The 22,802-nt window shown below is 38.6% G+C and overlaps 1 protein-coding gene across 1 annotated transcript in view; it reads right to left on the bottom strand.

Annotated features, from left to right (window-relative positions):
• The window catches only part of RAB31 (RAB31, member RAS oncogene family), a 157,215-nt gene that overhangs the window by 42,929 nt on the left and 91,484 nt on the right, over positions 1 to 22,802 (bottom strand). The window contains exons 4-5 of the mRNA XM_037154081.2: positions 8,850 to 8,921; positions 7,261 to 7,367 (exon numbers count right to left, since the gene is read on the bottom strand). Coding sequence (XP_037009976.1) covers positions 7,261 to 7,367; positions 8,850 to 8,921 — 179 coding nt within the window. The remainder of the gene's footprint in view (positions 1 to 7,260; positions 7,368 to 8,849; positions 8,922 to 22,802) is intronic.

Below are 22,802 nucleotides of genomic sequence, written 5' to 3'. Positions count from 1 at the left end.
CAAAACCTCGGAAAGAGAACTAAGTGATGAGGAGATTGCCAACCTATCCGATGAAGAATTTAAAGCCCTGGTAATCAGGGCTTTTTTGACCAAGCTCACAGAACTGATTGAGCTTAGTCAAAAAACGAAAGATACCCAAAATGAAATAAAGCAAAATATTCAGGGAACCAACAGTGACAAGAAGGAAACCAGGATTCAAAGCAACAATTTGGAACAAAAGGAAGAAATAAACATCCAACTGGATCAGAATGAAGAAACGAGAATCCAAAAAAATGAAGAGAGGTTGAGGATTCTCTGGGACAACCTGAAACGTTCCAATATCTGAATTATAGGGGTGCCAGAAGGAGAAGAACAGCAGTAAGAAATTTAAAACTTATTTGAAAAAATGAAGGAAAACTTCCCCAACCTGGTAAAGGAAACAGACTTTTGGGAAGCTCAGATAGTTCAAAGAAGTTGGACCCAAAAAGGAACACACCAAGGCACATCATGATTACATTTCCTAAAATTAAAGATAAGGAAAGAATCTTAAAAGCAGCAAGAGAAAAGGAGACAGTTACCTACAAAGGAGTTCCCATAAGACTATCAGCTGATTTCCCAAAAGAAACTTTACAGGCAAGAAGGGGCTGGAAAGAAGTATTTGAAGTCATGAAAGGCAAGGACCTACATTTAAGTCACTCTATCCAGCAAACCTTTCATTTAGAATGGAAGGGCAGATTGAGTGCTTCCCAGATAAGGTCAAGTTAAAGGAGTTCATCATCACCAAGCCCTCATTATACAAAATGTTAAAGGGACCTATCTAAGAAAAAGAAGAAGATCAAAACCATGAACAGTAAAATGACAACAAACTCACAACTATCAACAAATGAACCTAAGAGAAAAGAAAAACAATGAAAACAAAAACTAAGCAAATGACTGGAACAGGAACAGAATCAGAGAAATGGACATCACACAGAAGGAGCTCAGTGGAAAGGAGTAAGGGAGGAATGGGGGGAAAAGATACAGGGAAGAAGAAGCATAGTTAGTAGGCATAAAATGCATGGGGAGAGATAAAAATGGCATAGGAAACAGAGGACTCAAAGAATTTTGTACAACCCATGGGCATGAACTAAGTGGGGGTGGAATGCTGGAGAATTGCCAGGGACAGGGTGGAGGGGGGCTAAAGGGGCAGAAATTGGGAAAACTGTAATAGCATAATCAATAAAAAATACTTTAAAAAATGGAACTGCCTTATGATCCAGTGATTCCACTTCTGGGAATCTACCAAAAAAAAAAAAAACCCGAAACACTAATCTGAAAGGATATATGTATCCCTGAATTCACTGCAGCATTATTTACAATCACCAGGATTTGGAGGTGGCCCAAGTATCCATCAGATGAGTATATAACACAACTCTGGTACATCTGCGCAATGAAATACTACTCAGCCATAAAAAGGAGGATAATGTTACCCTTTGCAACAGCATGGATGGACCTGGAGAACATTATGCTAAGTGAAATAAGTCCATCAAAGAAAAACAAATACCATATAATTTCACTTATATTTGCATTCTAATGAACAAACTGAACTAACAAGCAAAATAGAGACAGATTCATAGGTACAGAGCAGGCTGACAGTCGCTCAGGGAGGAGGTAGTTAGAGGGTGGAGAGATTGAGCAAAAATGAGAAGGACCCATAAACGCGGACAACAGTGTGGTGATTGCAGTGGGGAAGAAAATGGTGATTGCAGTGGGGTGGAGATGGAAGAACGTGTAAGGAGGATAAATGGTGATGAAAAAATACAATTAAAATAGATCTACAGTATAAAGATTTCTGGTCAAGACAGAGGTATACGTAAACCTGCCTTACCTCCTTGCACAACTGTAACAAAAAATACAACTAGGGTAAAAAACAAGTATCACACAGAATTGTGAGAACATCAAGCTATGTGGAAGTCTGACAACCAAGAATTTAAAGAAGCCACATTCATCCAGACAGGTAGGAGGGGCCAAGACATGGAGGCAAGTGGGGTGGTGTGAAATGGTGCAGAGAAGTGCAGAGATGGGAATGGGTAGTCCCACATCCACTTGTGGTGTATAAAAATTGGGAGAGATACCTCAAGAGTGATGGATCCCAGCTCCATACCAGACACCTAGTCTAGCATTCTAGCACCAGGAAAATAAGTCCCCATAACTTTTGGCTATAAAAACCAGTGGGGGTTGGAGCAATAGAAGAAACTGAGGGATTCTCAAGAGACTCCTCTTAAAGGGCTCACAAAGAACTTAGGACTCACGCAGACCCATCCTGTCTAGGATTTAGCACTAGAACAAGAGCTGAAAGGGCACAAGTGGCATACAGGGAGAAAGTGAAGTCACTGGCAACAGGAAAAATGCCAGGAGACAGCTTCCTTCCAAACAAAACCCAGAGGCCAGGCAGCAGCACTGTTCCCTCGCTGAGCCCTCCCCCACACAGAACACCAGAGCAGTGACATGGGTTGCCCTGCCTTGGTGATCACCTAAAGCTCTGCACATACAATTTAACAGGTGCACTTTTCTACAACAGGCCACACTACTAAGACAGGGAGTCAAAGCCACTCTACCTAATACACAGAAACAAACACAGGGAGGTTGCCAAATTAAGGACACAAAGAGACAAGGCCCAAATAAAAGAATAGAACTCCAGAAAGAGAAATAAAGGAAATGGAGATAAGCAACTACCAGATGCACAGTTCAAAACGCTGGTTACCAGGATGCTCCAGGAACTCACTGGGCACTTCTACCAGCATAAAAACGACCCAGGCAAAAATGAAGGTTGGATTAAGTGAAATAAATAAAAATCTACAGGGAACCAACAGTGGAGGGCATGAAGCTGAGAATCAAATCAATTATTTGGAACACAAGGAAGGAAAAAACATTTAATCAAAATAGCAAGAAGAAAAAGAATTTGAAAAAATGAGGATGGGCTAAGGAGTCTCTGAGATATCTCCAAATGTACCAACATCCAAATCACAAGGGTGACAGAAGGAGAAGAGGAAGAGCAAGAAACTGAAAACTTATTTGATAAAATAATGAAAGAAAACTTCCCTAATTTGGTGAAGGAAATAGACATACAAGTTTAGGAAGCACAGAGTATCCCAAACAAGACCACGCCAAGACACATCATAATTAAAATGTCAAAGGTTAAAGATAAAGAGAGAATCTTAAAAACAGCAAGAGAAAAGCAGAAAGTATACTACAAAGGAGTTCCCATAAGAATATCAGCTGATTTCTCAAAGAAACTTTGCAGGCAAGAAAGCTAGAAAGAAGTATACAAAGTGATGAAAAGCAAGGACCTACAACCTAAATTACTCTATCCAACAAAGCTATCATTGAGAATGGAAGGGCAGATAAAGCGCTTCCCAGAAAAGGTAAAACTAAAGGAGTTCATGATTACCAAGCCATTTGTATATGAAATGCTAAAGGGAATTATGTAAGAAAAAGATAAAAATAATGAACATTAAAATGGCAATAAATGCACAACTATTAATAATTGAACCTAAATAACAAACTAATCAAACAAGCAGAACAGGAACAGAATCATAGATATGGAGGTCATTTGGAGGATTATCAGTTGGAAGGGAGAAGAGAGGTAATGGGGGGGAAAGGTATAGGGATTAAGAAGCACAAATTGGTAGGTACAAAATAGGGGGATGTTAAGAACAATATAGGAAACAAAGAAGCCAAAGACCTCATATGCATGATCCATGGAGATGAACTAATGGGAGATTCCTGGAGGGAATTGGGTTATCAGGTGGAGGGGGGCAAATGGGGTAAAATTGGGACAACTGTAACAGGGTAATCAATAAAATATATTTTAAAAAGCCTATAGTATAATGTCACAAACAGGATATTGCCTTGATTTACTCTATATTAGATTTCCCCAATTTTACTGGTACTCTGTGTGTTTTTGTGTATGTATGAAGTTCACCTGTGTAGGTTCACATGTCCACTGCTACAGAGAGGATACTGAACAGTTCCAATACAGGAAGGATCTCATGTTACCCTTTTATAGTCATGCCCACTTTTCTCCCTCCCCCCTGCCCACATCGCCCCTAACCGTCATCTCTAGCAACCACTAGTTTATCCTCTACTTATAAAAGGTTTTCATTTCAAAGTGATATATAAATGGAATCATACACTATGAAACCTGTGAGGTTGGCTTTATTGACTCAGCATTAATTCCCCTGCAGGTTCACCTAGTTGCGTGCACTAGTAGTTTGTTTTTCTTTCTTACTGAGTAATATTCTATCGCATGGATACACCAGAGTTGGTTTAGCCATTCACCTTTTGAAGGACATCTAGGCTGATTCTAGTTTGGGGCAATTACAAACAAACCTTCTATAAATATTCATGTGCAAGTTTTGTGTAAACCTAAGTTTTCATTTCTGTTGGATAAACGTCCAACAGTGCAATTACCAGGCCAATGATACTTGTATATTAGTTTTTCTTTTAAGCTGCGTTTTCCAAAGTAGCTGCACCATTTTACATTCACACCAGCATTGCGTGAATGATCCAGTTTCTCCCCAATGTCACATGTTTGTTGATGGTTTCTAATATAATTCTATTGTAATGTGAAAACATGCTTTGTACAATTTTAATTATTTTAAATTTATTGAGTCTTCCTGTATGGCTTACTATTTGGTCTGCCCTAGAGATGTTCCATATGAGCCTGAGACTAACACATTTTTAACAATTTTTTTACTTGCTATTCTCCCTTTAAAAGAGAGAGACAGAAACAGCAGGTCTAAAGTCAAGGGCATTTTGCAAACTAAAGTCACGTCCTGCTTAACAACAGAGGTAAGTTCTGAGAAATTGTCATTAGGTGATTTTATCACTGTGTGAACATCACAGAGTACACTACACAAACTTAGATGGTAAAGCCTACTACACAGCTAGGCTATTGCTACAGTCTGCTGCTCCTAGGTACAATGCTATACAGCATGTTACAGTACAAAACAGCATGAGATTAATTCAAGCACAAGAGAAAATTATATGAAACTGGGAGTAACTATAAATGGGCATGATATTTCTTTGTAAAATGATGAAAATGTTCTAAAATTAGATGTGATGATGACTGTACAACTTCATAAATGTTTAAATTTATTGACCTACATACTTAAAACAGATAGATTTTATGGTTTATAAAGTATCCCATTAAATATATCAAAATTTTAATTTATATAATAATAAATGTTAAAATTTTTTAAAATTTACTAGTACCTTATTGACTTAATTAGAGGTTTGATGGAGAAGTGCAAGGGGAATAATTTCTTCCCGCATGATTCAACAGGAAGCTTCTTAAATAACTTTTGAGTATAACAAAAGATATGTATTCCATACCTTAAACTACAACTGCAGGATCCTGAGAAGTCACATTCAAAACTTCACTGAGGCCAAACTAGGGGAGAAAGGGAATCACCCAGAGAATCAGAAGTAATGGATGTGAGAGTGGCTCCATGATGTCACCACCAGGTGTAGTAGCTGGATGTGGTCTTGAATTGTTTACCATTGGGGATGGAGGGGCTGTGAGGTGAATGTATGGTTGGAGGTGAGATGGATAAACTATGCATTATTAAAACTGTATATACAGGAATTGGCTAGCACAAAGAAGAATTCCTGTGGAGGAGAACCGTATACCAGTACATAAAAGGTGAATTTCACTCTGAGAAAGAGTGTCTTTGGGTGCCAGTAGCCAAGGCACCATGTCACAGACATGTTTCGTCTGTACAGGCTTTACTTTACTAGGAATTAACCATCATCCAAACTAGCCATCCTCCCATTCTCATGGTTACGGTAGGAAAACTGATTTTGCACTACTCAACTCCCCTCCCATGGCCACACATGCCTCATCATGATGTGGGAAATCCTTCCATGGCAAGTGAGACCAGAAACAGAGAGTACCAGAGACTAAAGTTGGAACATGTGACACACCAGGGCCAAAGGCAGCCTATTTTTTACCATGTGGATACCAGTACTTTCCAATGAATTCTTTTTTGTTTCTTGAAATTCATTTTAAATGGATTTCATTTCCATGTAACTAAGAGTCCTAATAATTCTATTCAAGTTTAAATAATTTTCTGTTTAGATTCTAGTCCATCAGCTCTCCCACAATACACAAGGTTCAGTCCACTGAAAGTCACACCTTTTACCACAATTCCACAGTGTCAGATGATAGCACCTTCTCTCAGCAAAGGGTATCTCTACCCACCCACGCCAGCAATTCTGCTGGGAACAGTGGGAGAGTAAACTTTTAGTGTTACAGTAAAGAAAGTAGGGATCTGAACTAAGTGGGAAGTTTAAAGATTTGTCCAGCCCCCACAAAAACAAATGATTAAGTAGTATTGATAGCTGTTACTATAAACCAACTGTATACAATGTGATATGAAACTTTTGAAAAAAAAAAAAGCAATCTGTCAAAAGCCATGTTAAGAGCTTTTACAAGTCTATTTTATTGTTATTTAACTTTGGTTTAATCATACTTGGATTAGCAAAATCTAAAGCATGATGTCCATTGTCTTTATGAAAATCAACTACTGGAATGGCTGAGAATTGAATTAACTAGGGGAATGGTGACAACACAAATTCTCTATTTTCTTTTATAACATTTTTATTAAGTTACATGATAGGTAGCTTATGAGACTAGACATAGTTATCATTAAATCTCTAGCCTGGGTGGACTGCATCTCTACAAATCTCTCTCCAGGTAAAGGAATTCGACAATCAAGTGTTTCTGGAACAAGCCAAAGTATTTACATATGATGAATCATATTCAGATCTTATAATAATAAAACAATGAGATTATATAGACCCGACTACAACCCTAAGTTAAGTCTAGAAATAAAACAAACAGGGATGTATGGAAAATGTTAAGAAGCTAACTCTCCTTACCATATAAAAGTGTTACTAAAATGGTGATGTAGTTATAATAATAATAACAGAAAAGGTAACAATAAAAATAATAAAACTATGTAGCCCAAAGACATTTAGAGTAAGGGATGTAACTGTGCTGTTTATATGAAACTTGATTTCAATATTCATCACTATGTGGTCCATCAAATTTGTGTTTTATTACTATTTCCCCTTAATTCCACTCTGGTTGAATAAATAACACCTTGACCACCACAAGTGAATGACTATTAATTAAATTATTACACTGAGAACAATAGAGGCATTATGATTTTTAAAACATAGACATTGAGGGATAAAGGATATTAACAACACACAAAAACTGTAAATTAATCTTACCTAATATCTGACAGATCACATTTGTTTCCAGCGATAGCCATTACAATATTTTCTGGGCCATGTTCTTTCAGTTCTTTCACCCATTTCTTCAAGGTATGGAATGAGTCCTAAATTCAAAGTATAAATCAAGCATTGGAAACACTGTGCATATAACCCTATATATTTCATACATAATCCTATATATTTCAATAAAAAATACAAATACAATACAATTTAATGGAGAAAAACATTTTCAGGAGGCTCGTGTAGTTTAACATACTTCCCTTATTTGGCATAAATTTTAATATTAGCTAAATTATACTTAACCTACAAAATGTTCCCTTCTTTAAAACTGAAACCTGGTAAAGTTAAGAAAATCATATTAGTAATTTTATTCTACGAGTAACATTAAAAGTATAGACTTATACAGATCATGCACCACAGAAACATACACTTGAAACCAATGTCACCCCAGTAAATTTAATAAAAATAAATTTCTGTAAAAAAATACAAACAAAAAATAAAACTGAAAGCAAACAAAGAAACAACCACCACCAAACTCTCATAGACATGGACAACAGTATGGTGGTTACCAGAGAGAAGAGAGGTGAGAGGGAAGTGAAGGGAAAAGGAGGCCAAAATGTGGTGTCAGGAGATTTTACTTTGAGTGCTAAACACACAATGCAATATACAGATGATGTACCACAGAATTGTGCACTTGAAAGCTACATAATTTTATTACCAATGTCACCCCAATAAATTTAATATTAATAAATAGTTCCTTTAAAATAAAAGAAATAATAGTTTTAAAAAAGATAGCCTTGACTTAACATAAAAAAGGATTATAAGTCTTAAGACTAAGACAATGTTCATCCCTACCTAAGAAAAGAAAAAGAAAACACACACACACACACACACACACACACACACACTTTAGAGTCTGTTTTCCTTTCTGTCCTTTACTCACAATCTTTCTCCAGGAAACAAGCCAAGGTACCACAGATACCATATTTAGGTAAAAGTGGTCAGGAGCTCATGGATGGTAACTGATGAATCACTAAACTAGCAGTCCTGTGAACTGAGTCAGTACTCCAAGAGTGGGAAAAAATATCAGCAAACCACAGCAGTCATTCATTGGTATCCTAGATGCTCAATGTGATCACTCAAAATATATTTCTATTATATGCACACAAATACACTATACATACATGAACATTTTCCTTGACATTTTATGAAATGTGAGTGAAACACTAATAGGAGATAAGCATTTTATAATTACAAAGCATGCAGAACTTAAAAACAATTTTCCTTTTCCTACAAAGCTGACAATCTGGAGAACAGTATTAGGACTCATAACCTTGCCTCTACAAACAATTAATTTGAAAATGAATGTTCATTGCTTTTTATTTAATTTAGCAGATAAATCTGAAATGCTTCCTTGCATACAGATGCAATAAACTTAATATATATTGTACATTATCCCCAACCACGACATTATGAATCTTCATTCCAGGCTACTGTCAAGATTCAAGCAGTGAAATCTCTGTTTTGGTCTTTCTAAGGCAGAATCACCATGATTGGCATCTCAATCCTAAAAGGAACATTCTTACCTGTTTGGTAATATCATACACAATGACAGCCGCAGCGGATCCACGATAGTACATGGGAGCCAATGAATGAAACTGTTTAGGAACAATGAATAGTTTTAGGCCAAAGTGAATGCATTTATGCAATTCTAAATTAAATACAACACTTTATCCTACATCATCTCTATAAGATCCCTGAACTCCCCATAGAGTTTTCCCAGGGCTCATATTAGATATACATTTTTCTCCTTGACTACACATATGTTATGGTCTATAGATTATGAAATTCACTCTTGGGCAAAGGTCAAAAATAAATTTTATTTCAAATGTTAATATCCTATGAATTGTCTTTTCTCTACAGCTCATCACTTATTTATTATGGTTGACCCAAGGCAATCTTATTAGACAGGAATAAGAAAAAGACTTTGCCAAGGGGAAGAAAAGAGGAAGATGGCATGGATCACAAGACTGTCCCTCACTGAGCCACTAATGAGGAACACTGCAGCAAGGGCGCCTGGGCAACTGTGCTGGGGTCTGGATGGCCCCCTGTGGGACGTGACAAACCATGACAGCAATGAGCTTCACTTCAGAATGTGGACAAAGCAAGTCTCACTGGTCACTAGAATAATTTAACCCTAAACAGGATAATTATTTTGAGGGTACATACAGATTTTACATATATTTTGAAGAATGTGTCTTTGACTATATTTGAATACCTTCAAATATATTTGAAGAATATATTGTGGAGGGGTTTTGAAAGTCAGTAAGAAAAAGATAGTTCAGCTCAACAGAAAAATGGACAAAGGATATACATATAGATAAATCACAGAGGAAGAGATACAAATTGCCAATGAATATTTTAATCATGTGCAATTATAATTAAATTAAAAGTAATAATGAAGCATTTATTAATATGTTAAATATTTTAAAAATGTATCATATTCAGCCAGTGTGGATTTAGGAAGGGAGGCACTCTCATCAGCTACAAAGAAAAGTATTTTAAGACCTTCTTATAAAAAGATGCTCAACATCATTGATCATCAGGAATATGCAAATCAAAACCTCAACAAGTAATCACCTCATATCTATTAGGATGGCTGTTACAAAAAAAATGTAGCAAGTGTTAGTGAGGATGTGGACAAAGGAAACTCTTATATACTGTTGGTGGAAATGCAAATTGGTACAGCCATTATAGAAAACAGTATGGAGGTTCTTCAAAAAAAACACTACAAATAGAACTACCATGTGATCCAGTAATTCACCTTTGTATTCAAGAGAAATGAGTCAGTATCTCAAAGAGATATCTGTTTCCCACTCCCATGTTTGTTGCTGTATTATTTACAATGGACAAGATATGGAAAAAACCAAAGCGTCCATTAATGAATGAATGGACTTTTAAATATGTGATACACACACACACACACACACACACACACACACACACACAAGTTTTGTCCAGAAAATGCCTAGCCATGATTAATATAACAAGAATTGTTTGCTCAACATCAGTGTAACCTGGCAGCCAAGGAGAGTGGACTGGAATGTGCATGTGTGAACAATGATGAGTTCACTGTTCTAGTCAGTGGGGGCAGTAGACGCTGTTGAGGGAGCATGTGTGCTGTGTGGCTATCACATTCAAAACTATTGAGTGAGTAGAGCAACGAATCTGCATCAAATTTTGTGTTAAGCTTGAACATTCCTCTTCAGAAACTACTGGGATGATTCAGAAGATTGCAGCTATGGGCAACTGGTGATTGGCAGCTTCATCACAACACACCCCACTCATGCATCACATCTCATGCAGAGTTTTTTTGGCAAAACATCAAATCACCCAGGTGACTCAGCCCCGCTACAGCCCAGATTTGGTGCCCTGTGACTTCTGTTTTTCCCCCAACTAAAACCACCTTTGAAAGGGAAGAGATTTCAGACTGTCGATGAGATTCAGGAAAATACAATGGGGCAGTTGATGGCAATTGGGAGAACTGTGTGAGGTCCCATGGTGTCTGCTTTGAAGGGGACTGATGTGTCATTGTCCTGTGTACAATGTTTCTTGTATCTTGTGTCTTCTTTATTAAATTACTCTATTTTTCATATTACATGGCTGGATACCTTCTGGACAGATTACAGACACACACACACACAATGGAATATTATCCATCCTTATAAAAGGAGTGCCTGCCATTTGCAACCACATGGATGAACGTGGAAGACATAATACTAAGTGAAATAAACCAGATACAGAAAGAAAAAAACTTCATGTTTTCACTTATATATGGAATCTAAAAAGTCAAATATATAGATGGAAGTAGAGAGTAGAATAGTGGTTATGAGGAGCTTAGGGGACTGGGAGGATAGATGATCATCAAAGGGGACAAAGATGCAGTTATGTGAGACGAGTAAGTTCTAGAAATGAAATGTACAGCAAGATGACTATGGCTAATAATTGTTAAATCTGAAAATTTGCCAAGAAAATAGATTTTTAGGTGCTTTTACCATTGAAAAAGGTAAGATATGTTCATTACATTGACTGTAGTAATCATTTCACTATGTACGTATACAGCAAATCATCATGCTGTATACCTGAAATATATATAATTTTTACTTTAAAAAAAGAAAGAACTTCTTTCAAAGCCAATGTCAGTAATATATATCAAAAGTTTACTGTTTGTATACCAGTTGAACCAGCAATCCCACTAACGAGAACATGTACCAGAGTGATCTTCACAAACGCAAAGACACCAATCTCTGTTGCACGTGGGAGCAAATACTTAAAATAAACCTAAAGGTTAATCATAGAGAATTCATGAATGGTATAGAAATGTAAGGGAGTATTCCACAACAGTTAAAATGATGGTGAGGATTTTATTTATAGGAAAAGGTATCCTTGACATGAAAAAAAAAGACTCCAAGTAGCCTATGTAGCATAGTGTGACTTACGGTAAAATGCATGTGTGTGTGTATAGATATAACATGATATTTCTCAAAATGTTAACAGTGAAATTTCTAGTGATTTGTACATTTTCCTTGTAAGAGTCTGAACAGTACAATTTTTTACAATTATTTTTAAATAAAATGTTTTTTAAGTTTAAAAAAAGCAGCCATTGTTATTGGGGAGTACCAGAGGGAACAGAGAGGGAAGGAAGGAAGGATGGATCTTGAAGCTTTCCCAGCAAACAACAAAACCAAAACTTAGTCACTTTTATTTCCCACCTGAAACTCATCATTGACTAAGTACTTGCCAAACTGAAATGATCCTATTTGGAAATCTGACTCATATCAGTTCCCAAGGTTTCCCTTTTAATCCCCTGAAGAATGTTAGTGTGGCTCTCACAGAGTAGAGGGAAGCAGGCAACTCTTGCCCATCTCCATGCCCTCATGCAAGTCGCCACCTTAAACAGAAATTGCCCTGGTACCTCTGCGGTTTTCGGGCTAGATGGAGCTCAGGACGAATTTAGGGGCTCCCAGCCGAAGGGCCTGGGCCACTTGCCAAGGCTCACCAGAGGACAGCAAACCTTTCACCATGCGTGCTTTTCCACAGTCATTGACTGCCCAACACTGTGTTTATTATAATATTAGGCATCAATAAAACTATTTTATTTTACATTTTACTTCATTTTTTATCCTCACCTGAGGACTTTTTTTTCATTGCTTTTAGAGAGAGGAACGGGGAGAAAGAGAGAGGGAAATATCGATGTGAGACAGAAATATCAACTAGTTGCTTCTCATAGCTTCCGGGACCATGGATTGAACCTGCAACCTACCTACATATGTGCCTTCACCAGGACTCACACCCACAACCTTTGGGTATATGTCAACCAACTGAACCACACTGGCCAGGGCTCAATAAAACTATTTTATTAGACAAGATCGGGTGTGTTCAGGGTGGTATGGCCAGAGACTCAATAAAACTATTTTAATCCATTCTTTAGTAATTCACTCCACATGTAGTAAACAAAATATAAATTTCTGCCCAAACAGAGAAAATAAGTAATGTATTTTTTAAAGATTCCTGCTCTGCTAACAGTAGGGAATGTATATAAAGTATCCTTTTAAAGCCCAATCACATAAAATGTCCACTTAAAAAAAATAACTTCATGTAAGAATGGTCCTTTTTAAATACACCAAATAGGAGAGTCAGTACAAAACATATACCTCAAAAATCAAGGTACTTGTGGACTCAAGCACAAAGAGGAACAAACTGTGGATATCCTCTAAGACAGAAGTTATTTTCAGCTATAACATCATGAACTGAATCTAAAATGGTCACTGATGTGCAGGTCTAATGAATTATTGAATAGATCTTTGTATATAATGCATTACTTGTTCTTTCCTTCCTCCAAATGGAATCATTTTGAAATAAATCTGTCAGTGAAGCCACTTAAATGACTTTATTGCCACAGACTTGGGAGTTTTAATGAGTTAAAAGTTCACATCTCAGTGCTAAAACCCAATAATGCATTGACCAAAGGATAATATTTGTGAAGGACAAAAAGATAAATCACTCCCAGCCTATAATATGCATTCCTGTCCCCACACAAATATAAAGCAAAAGTACCACGATCAGCCTCAATACTCAACATGACATAATTCAATTTCCATGAGGTTGGAAGACTGATGAAGCACTACCATAAAAGATTTCTTCTAGAAGCTAAGTTCGCCATCATGGGAAGTTGATACAATATTTTCAAACCTCACCTTGGAAGGTTATTTGAAAATTAGCAAGAACAGATGCCAGTCAAAATCCTTTCTTCTCTAACTATCAACAGAACATCTGTAATACCAAATAAAAGTGTTTGGATAACTCTCAGATAACATTTAATTTTTTAGAAGCACAGGAATTGTGAAAAGACAATTTGTCCCCTCAAAAGAAATGGCTGTTTATGTCCTTTTCTGTGTGCCCAAGTATGTGTGAATACTTGTTTTTTTCATTACTGACTGCCTACAGGATAAGAGAGAAGGGAACTGCCTTTGAACTTCTTAGTCTCCTCAGCTTTGACAGGTGGGTGTTAGTAACTCTCCCCACTTCCAACAACTGGTAGAAGCAACTGGACAATGCATTTTGAGAGTACTGAAAATGTTCATACACTTTGATTCAACAATTCCACTCCTGAAGGGAATAACCAGAGATGATCACAAAGTAACCAGAATTCATTCTAGAATGATTAGCAATGCTGTAAAGGTGAAACCAGCCTCAATGTCTGACCATCATGGACTAAAAACATAAATTTGGCCCTGGCTGGTGTAGCTCAGTAGATTGCATGCCAGCCTATGAACCAAAGGGTCGCCGGTGTGATTCCTAATCAGGGCACATGCGTGCGTTGCAGGCCAGGTTCCCAGTGGGGGGCATGTGAGGGACAACTACACATTGATGTTTCTCTCCTTCCCTTCCCCTCTCTCTAAAAATAAATAAATAAAATATTTTTAAAAAACCATAAATTTGGCTTAGCCATATAATGGACTACTGGACAGCAATTAAACTCAAGTTTTTGAGAAATATGAAATGGCACATGAGGCAAGGTGGCCTAGTTTGGTACTTTCCAAAGGTCTTCTGCAGAATTCTGTGCTCTTGAGGTGCTCTTTGGAAACAAAGCTTTCTTAGCCAAAGAAGTTTGAGAAACACTACAGATAATAATGCTCCCCTACAGGCTTACAAAGCTCTGAAAGAGACTCTGAAACAGACTCTTGGAGACTCTGACAAATGTCTACAGTAAAAACTACTTTGGTTTTAATTCAGGATTGCTAATTTATTTTTTAAGCTAGAGAACTACATGCTCGGGACCAACCATAGGGACATAGTACAAAGATCTAGACTCAAGGTGGAATCTGGAAACCTGTGCCTGGCTCCACGCTGTTTTTCATCCTTTGTAAAATGGGGGCAGTGGTGAAGACGGGGTCAGTGGTGACAGCTAAGGTTTTTCCAGCTCTGTGACGACACTCATGGCAAGGTAAGACAGGGTCTGGATGGAACCTCCTTCCCTTGCCATGATCCTGATTCTTGAGTGCCTTACCTGCAACACAAGTCCCCCTTCTTCCTATCCCACAGTATTGTGTGCATGAGTGCTCAGCGCACAGTGGTAAGTATTGTTCCAAGAAATCTCCTAGTCCTCAGACCACCCAGTCTGCTTCAGGCAAAATTCCTTAAATGGAGGTTCGTGGCAACATAAAATCCACAGCAGCAAAACTCAACATGTTCAAGAATGAGCAGTGGTGGAAAATACACGAAGTTTCCAAACAAGGGCAGGTTCCAGCTGGGCTTGGCCTCCCCAGATGAGAATTATCCAGGCCTGAAGTCTCTGGCATCAGGTCCAGGACCTTAAAGGGATTGGTTCTGTATTATAATTTTTCAGAGAATGCTCTGTCCCTGGTGAGTGCTTCAAAGCAGCCTGGGAGCCAGTGCTGGTCTGTCTCCGGTGCCAGCACACAATCAGAAATTTTCACCCTTCCACTGAATGCTGGGGCCATGGACAGTCAAGGGCAGAAGCCAAAACATATCTAGAGATTCCATTTGAATTCAAACAAAGAGGAAAGTGGTGGAGAAAATTCCTGACATTCCCAACATTCTCAGCTGGCCAAAGTTGAATGGAAAAACTCTTACTGAATGTTCTCTCTGTGCCATTCAGAAGTACATCCCTGACTTTTACACAGACCCTCTCTCTCCACAGAAAAGCAGCAGAGCTGTTTCATATGCCTACTCAGATATCTTTTTTAAAATGTTTTTAAAGATTTTATTTATTTATTTTTAGAGAGGGGAAGGGAGGGAGAAAGAGAGGGAGAGAAAGATCAATGTGTGGTTACCTCTCATGCGCCACCTCTGCCCCCCACTGGGGACCTGGCCTACAACCCAGGTACGTGCCCTAGACTGGTCATCGAACTGGCAACCCTTTGATTCACAGGCCAGCATTCAATTCACTGAGCCACGCCAGCCAGGGCTCCCTACTCAAATATCTTAAAACCCAATAGTACGTAAAGTTGAATAGAAAAGTGGCTGGGAGACTAGAGTATACCAAATTATTAACAGTGGTTATTTCTGAACACTGGCCATTAAAGGCAGACCACCATTTGTTTTATTATTTCTGAATTTTTAAAATTTTAACAGGATATGGTACTTTTGCAATGAGAAGGGATCCTTTTTCTTTCTTATTACTTTTTTTTCATTACTTTTTTCTTTTAATGTGCCAATTAACGTCAAAGAGCTTCCTCAGCATTCAAGAATCAAAGGGGTGAAACCAAGTCCCAGGAGAGGATGGGATTTAGAGGTGACCTGACATGCATTTGACTCCTCATGGACAGGGTGCTGTGCAAATTTTCTGTAGGTGCAAATAATCCAGCAAAATCCAAACTTTTTTTCATAAAAAAGGTGTTGCAGGATAGGGCTTAGTGTTTTTTTAAAAGATAAGGTAAAGAACTGGTATATTTTGAAGCCTAGAATAATATATAAGAGTCAAGGTTCTAAAATGCTATAGAAATTCATTTTTCCCACCCATGAATAGCAACTGCAGGAAACCTCTGCTCAAATTCCTCTGTTGACAAGCAAATGAAATTTCCTTCAAGTCCAAAACTATGGCACATCCCATCCCACAACTGCTATTTTGTGCATTTGGAGGAAATGCCACTAAGGTCCACCATTTCTCTCCCTCTCTATACTCTGCTCAGTTTGGTTTAGTCTCCCCTATCCTTAGCCCTCCTGTTCCCAGCAAATGTCTGTCTTCTAGATAAGTCTCCCTGCAGAATGGGGCAACAGGCAAACATCACTTGGGACCACACCCAAACAGGGGAGACCCAGGGTCTGGGAGCACAGCCCCCAACCCCACCCCATGACAGGGTCTGAGCCAGCACCGCTTAGCCACTCCTCCCTCCTTTCCCAAGCCCAGGCCATCTTTCCTCAACTGTTTGTCCAGAAGTTTAATTGCAGTGGCCTCTACGCTGGTCACTCAGCAGCCCAAGAGATTCTATTTTTTAACAGCTGGTTTACAATATTTATTTACATAGATCATCAAATCTATTTTTTGGCATTTTATTGTGGAAATTTAAAAACATATACAAAAGGGCACAGTATTATAATGTACTTTCATTTTCTCATCTCCTAGCCTCAAGATCATCCCTAACACATGGTTCCTGGTATGTCCCTTCCCCTTCTCAATTCTCACCCTATCTCTACCACTGGAGTCTTCTGAAGCAAACTCTTAAAATCAGAATGTGCAAACTATAAAGCAGAGTAACTTTTTCTTCAAATATAAGTCCAATGTGTCACTTCCCATTCAAAATCCTTCTAACTAAGCATGAAAGCCAAACTCTGCACTACGGGTCTAAGGTCCTAGGCACTTGGGCACTAGGCTCCTCTTACTTGTCTCCAGCTCCTGGCCTCCGCACTGCTCCCTGCACAAGCAGCCACACATAGCCCAAACGCCTTCACACATACTCTTCTCCAGCTGCCCCCCCCCCCACTAGACATCCACAAAGCTCACTCCTTCACTGCATTCACCTGTTCTCAACTGCCACCTCCTCCAAGAACCCTTTCCTGACCCCCTATGTAGGCCACAACAGGGACTCAAATATTTAATAGCTGAACTCATGTGATGAATCAATAATCCTATGAAGGCAGGTAGACAATAGGGTTGTTCTCATTTTACAGATGAGGAAATAGGCTCAGAATGATTGAGTAAATTGCCCACACACATATAGCTCTTAAATGATAGAACTAGACCCTGAAAACAAGTATTCTGACTACAAATTCCATGCTTCATCCACCCCTTAGCTGCTTCTCTGAAATGAAACATTGTTTAAGTTGATGAAATTAAGGTACAGCTTATGCCAAATTTATTCATTCATTCTATAAGTACCTATTCAACACTTGATTCATGACAGATACTGTTCTCAGCAATGGGGAGACAAGATTTGTCAGGTAGAATGATAGCCTCCAAAGATTCCATGTCCTAATCCCTGGAGCCTGTGAATATATGGCAAAGGGGAATTAAGGTTGCAGATGCAGTTAAGGTTGCTAACCAACTGATCCTGAGATGGGAAGATTATCCTGGATTGTCTGGTTGGGCCCATTGTCAACCCAACAGTCTTTAATAAGTGAAAAAGGGAGACAAGAGAGTCAGAGGGATCTGAAGATGCTGTGCGGCTGGCTTTGAAGATGTAGGAAGGGGCCACCAACCAAGGAAAACAAGCAATCTCTAAAAGAGGCAAAGAAACCAACTCTTCACAGAGCCTTCAGAGCGGAACACAGCCCTGCCTGTAGTTTATATTGGCCCAGTAAGAACCATTTGGGACTCCTGACCTTCAGAACTGTGACGGAGGGAATCTACTAAACATATGGTCATCTGTTACAGCAGCTACAGGAAACAAATAGAAAAAGGGAAGAAGTGAACATTTTCTTGGAGCGAAGGATGATGAAGTCAGACACTCTTCAAAGGGGCAGCTCTAGATATGTGTCTCCAAACAGTAAAGTCTGTGCTCTGAGGACACTCCAGCTGTTCCTGTTTGGACATGTCCTTGAGTGCCTCAGGAGCATGCTCTTTTGGTAATTACATGAAGTCCAGGTGCCTAATTTCCTTGCCAAGAACAAGATTCATAGGCTCCACAGGCCCTTTTGTCTACATATTAACCAGATTTAGGGAATTAATTGTATACAAGAAAAATAGGAAGAAAAGAAGCACAAAGTGCTTCTTAGACCCTTAAATGCAACCCTAACCTCCCTCCCAATGCCTGCCTCAGCTCTGCTGCTGCCATCTTTGCCACGGGTCCTTTCACAATCAGCAGAATGGAAATCGACCTCAGCTGAAATGCACAGGCAGTGCCTCACAATTGTAAGCTACTTAGGGCACCCCCAGACTAAAATACACACCCGTCAAATGTCGTGGCAAACTTGTGAAGAATCATCTAACAGAGTCACCTTCCCTCCTAGAACCTGCCTGTTTCTGAGGAAGGCACACAAGGAGGAGGAGGAGGAAGAGGGGAAGATGCCTACCAGGGAATAGAGAAAAACAGTGGGGTCTACTGCGACACAGAGAATGCAGAAGGGGACAGGGGCTGGGTCTACATTCATCCTTGCCTTTAAAGATCAAATCTCATAGCTGAGATTTTCCTCCGCACTGTTCCTGTCTCCCACTTCCCATTCCCTTTCCTTCACTTCCCACCTCACTAGCCAGTACAGAAATGTTTCAAGTGTTTCCCAAAGAACTTACTAAATTGATCTTACTAGCTTCCCAAAGCTAGTAGATCTTCCCAAAGAACTTACTAGCATGTGAACATGTCCTTCCTCCTTCTCTCCTGTCTGTGGTATTATGACATCCAAGAGCACAATTCTGCACCTTAGCTCCTCATTTCCTAAATGACATCAACACCTTCAAACAGCACAACTCCAGGGATATATTCCAGCAAAGGTGCTGCAGCTTTCAACATCACAGCACCTCTTCAGCTGTACCACTTAACTGAAGATGATTCTTGAGGCTTCTTCTAAGTGACATGGCATAGCCCTATTGATAGCAGTTGATCTCATTTTTAACAGCATACACCCAACTGCAAGCTTCTAATATTTCCTTACTGTAGGGGCAAGGATTGGGGGAATGGAGAGAGGGAATATTTTTCCTCAACAGGATCTCAATTTGCACTAGTCAAAGGTGCTGTTCTCTTGGGAAGGCGGGAGGGAAGCAAAATCATATATTTTCCCTCTCACCGAAGAGAGGTTCCTAGGAAAATCATTCTCCAGTGGGTTTGTGGGGAGGGTGCCATAGGGTGAAGCATTCCCTTTCAACAGTGGGTGAAGAGCCAGATTCTGAATGTGTGCCATTCGTTGATGGTGTTTGGAGCTGAGCCTGCTATTTCCAGTGGCTGCAGGGCAAATGGAGGAGAAAACAAAGAGCAGCTCATTCTGAGCTTGTAAGAGGCCCCATTCTTCAAGGATTCCTGCAAGCAAAACTTTCTCTGACTTTAGCAACAACCTATGAATAGTGAACCACTTTCTTGACCATAGACACTACAGCCCTGAAGAAAGATGAGGGAGAGGGGGAGGGGAAGGGGGAGGAGAGAGAGAGAGAGAGAGAGTTTCTTTTGATGTTAAAGCCTGACATTGATCTCGGATATCTGACAGCTTTGGTTCTCTTTTCTTTCTCACTGACCCATTCAGACCCAGTATCTACACCACAGCTTTGCTCACCTGCATCCTGGCCCTCTGAGCACAGGTTGTCCAATCACCCAACCTTTCCAATTATGGTAGATAGGTAGGTGCTTACAAAATTAAGCCAATGCAGGCAAACAAGCAGCCTGGTTAAACAGCACACACTGCTCAGATTTCATGGTTGCACGCATACACTGTCAGCTCCTGGAGGGCGTGTGCACGACTTTCCTTCTTCGAGTATCCAGGGTTTAAGGACGACCTCTGACAGAACGAGCAAGTAAAGATTAAAGAAACCTGGGTGGTGCAATTAGAAATATTTATTATATTGTGAGCTTTTCTGGAACACTTGAAATATCTCACAAGTGAAAAAAAGGTTTGTGCTCTCACCAAGGAAGAGACCATAATAAGCCTTTTGAATCAATAAGTTTCAGAATATTATCTCATTACCTTTAGTAGTATGTATTGTGTCTGGTCCTGAGTTAGATAACATTGCTGAAAAAAACTAAATCAGCTTCGAAAAGCACTATTTTGAAGATAGATTTCTTCTTTTCAAAAAAATGTAATTTAGTCAAATATCATAAATTTCAAGGCTAATAATGGTTTGACAAATTTCAAGTGATAACTTTACAAATATAACCTTGTTTATGGTTCTATATGAGTTTACTAGAGGGAGTACATTTAAATTTAGAAGATTTAATACTTTATTCAGAACTTTCCTTTGGGCACCACTTTGAGGTCAAGGCTGCATTTCGAATCCACACACAACCTCCAAAGAAAGGAAAGACAGCAAACAATTTGTTTGTCAGTTTTAATTTAAATAGGGAATAAGTAACCTATCCCTAGAATCCCTATCAAAATCTTAGCTGAATTTTTTTGTAAAAGTTTACAAGCTTTTCCTAAAACTCATGTGTAAATGCAAAAGACCCAGAATAGGCAAAACAATCTTGAAAAAAAAAACCAAAATTGGAGGACTCACTTCTCAATTTCGAAACTTACTAAAAAGTTACTGTAATCAGGGCAATGTGGTACTGGCATAAGGATAAAATTTTAGATCGAAGGAGTAGAACTTAGAGTCCAGAATTAAACTCTCATGCTTGTGACCAATTCATTTTCAACAAAGATACAAAGACAACTAATTGGGCAAAGAACACATTTTCAACAAATTGTATTGGAGAACTGATTTTGTATGATATGGACATGTAACAAATGAAGTTGAATTGCTTCCTTACAAGATATACAAAAATTAACAACACATGCATCATAAAGCTAAAACTATAAAATTCACAGAACATATAGGAGTAAATCTTTGTGATTTTGAGTTAGGCAAGGACGAGTGTTGGCAAGAATGTAAAAAAACTGGAACCTCAAACATTGCTGGTAGGAATATAAAATGGTGCAGCCACTTTGGAAAATACTTTTGCAGGTTCTCAAAAATGCTTAACTTAGTATTACTATATAACCCACTAATTTCAATCCAGGGGGATATGTTTTTTTCAAACATGCATCTGCACAAAACTTATACATGAGTGTTGATAAAACATCTTTATTCATAACAGCTGAAAAGTGGAAACAACCCAAATATCCGTAAACTAGTGAGTGGATAAACAAAATATTGTACATTCATACAACTGAATATTAATCAGCCACAAAAAGGAAGAGAGCACTGACCCATGTCACAACAGAGATGAACCTTGACAACACTATGCTAAGTGAAAGAAGCTAGTCACAAAAAACCATAGACTATAATTCTATTCACATGTAATGTCCAGATTAGGCAAATCTAGACACTGAAATTAGCCTAGGACTAAAGGACTCTATTTTTCAGTCTATATATGTGTTCTCCAAGTTCATCTTTTGAAAACATAAAATGAGTTTGATTTCAGAAATCAACCTATTCAACTTCAGATGTATTTGTAGAATAGTGAAGAGTTTCTGTGCTAATAATGGAACCATCAATTCACCTTCATGGAATTTGTGACTGTGGTCCATTTAAAATCCATATTTTATAAATGCAACCATTATGACTGAGGCAGTCCACTAGGAAAGACAGGCTATAACACTGACTTCAAACAAATGATACCAAAAAAACAAAATGTTAATATTTTTTCATGTTAGATTCTTAAAATAATGGTGCTCTGATGGATCAAACCAAGAGAATGAAGCTTGACATTCTTCCAACACACTGACTTTTAAATTGCACTATCCTTTGGATGTGATTGTGTCCTAAAGCAGAAACAGTGATTTGGAAGCACACATCTAGAAAATGAAGGTTGTATTTCCTATTGTGATGGGAAAATAAGGATATTCCTGATCCCAATATAGTAGAAAAACAAAGAAGGAAGTGAAAAGGAAACTCAATGGGAAAGAATAATGTGTTGGTGCATTAGGACCCAGGTCTCTCCCATCTCCCCACACAAACCCTGCTGGATGGAAGATGGGAAGACAGAGCTGGCAGATCAATTTCTTTCTCTCTTTGGGGACCTCTGAGCTAAGGTTCCTGCATATGTCCTTCTGACCTGCTGCTGCTCTTCCTCACGGCTCAGCATGAGACAAAAACCAGCACAACAACCCATCTGAAGAAGAGGGTGGGATGAAAACCCACAAAAGCCCCCACTCTCCCCTTCTCAACAATCTTCTTGGTAGCAAAAAACTAACTGCACAAATCTTGTAAACATTGAGCTTTAAACAAGTCAGATTCAACCACTGATTGAAAATGATTAACTTTTTGCCATTGAAAGAATCAAAGGATGCCCATCATATATAGTTGAATGAAAATTAAGACAGCAAATCAAGAATGAATGCTCTCTTATACAAAGAAAGGAAAGAAGAGGGTAATAATTTTGCATTTCTAGTTC

The sequence above is a fragment of the Artibeus jamaicensis genome, unplaced genomic scaffold (assembly GCF_021234435.1).
Source record: "Artibeus jamaicensis isolate MK-2021 breed Jamaican fruit bat unplaced genomic scaffold, CSHL_Jam_final contig_511, whole genome shotgun sequence".
Classification (NCBI taxonomy): Eukaryota; Metazoa; Chordata; class Mammalia; order Chiroptera; family Phyllostomidae; genus Artibeus; species Artibeus jamaicensis.
This window is presented reverse-complemented; position numbering and strand designations above follow the sequence as displayed.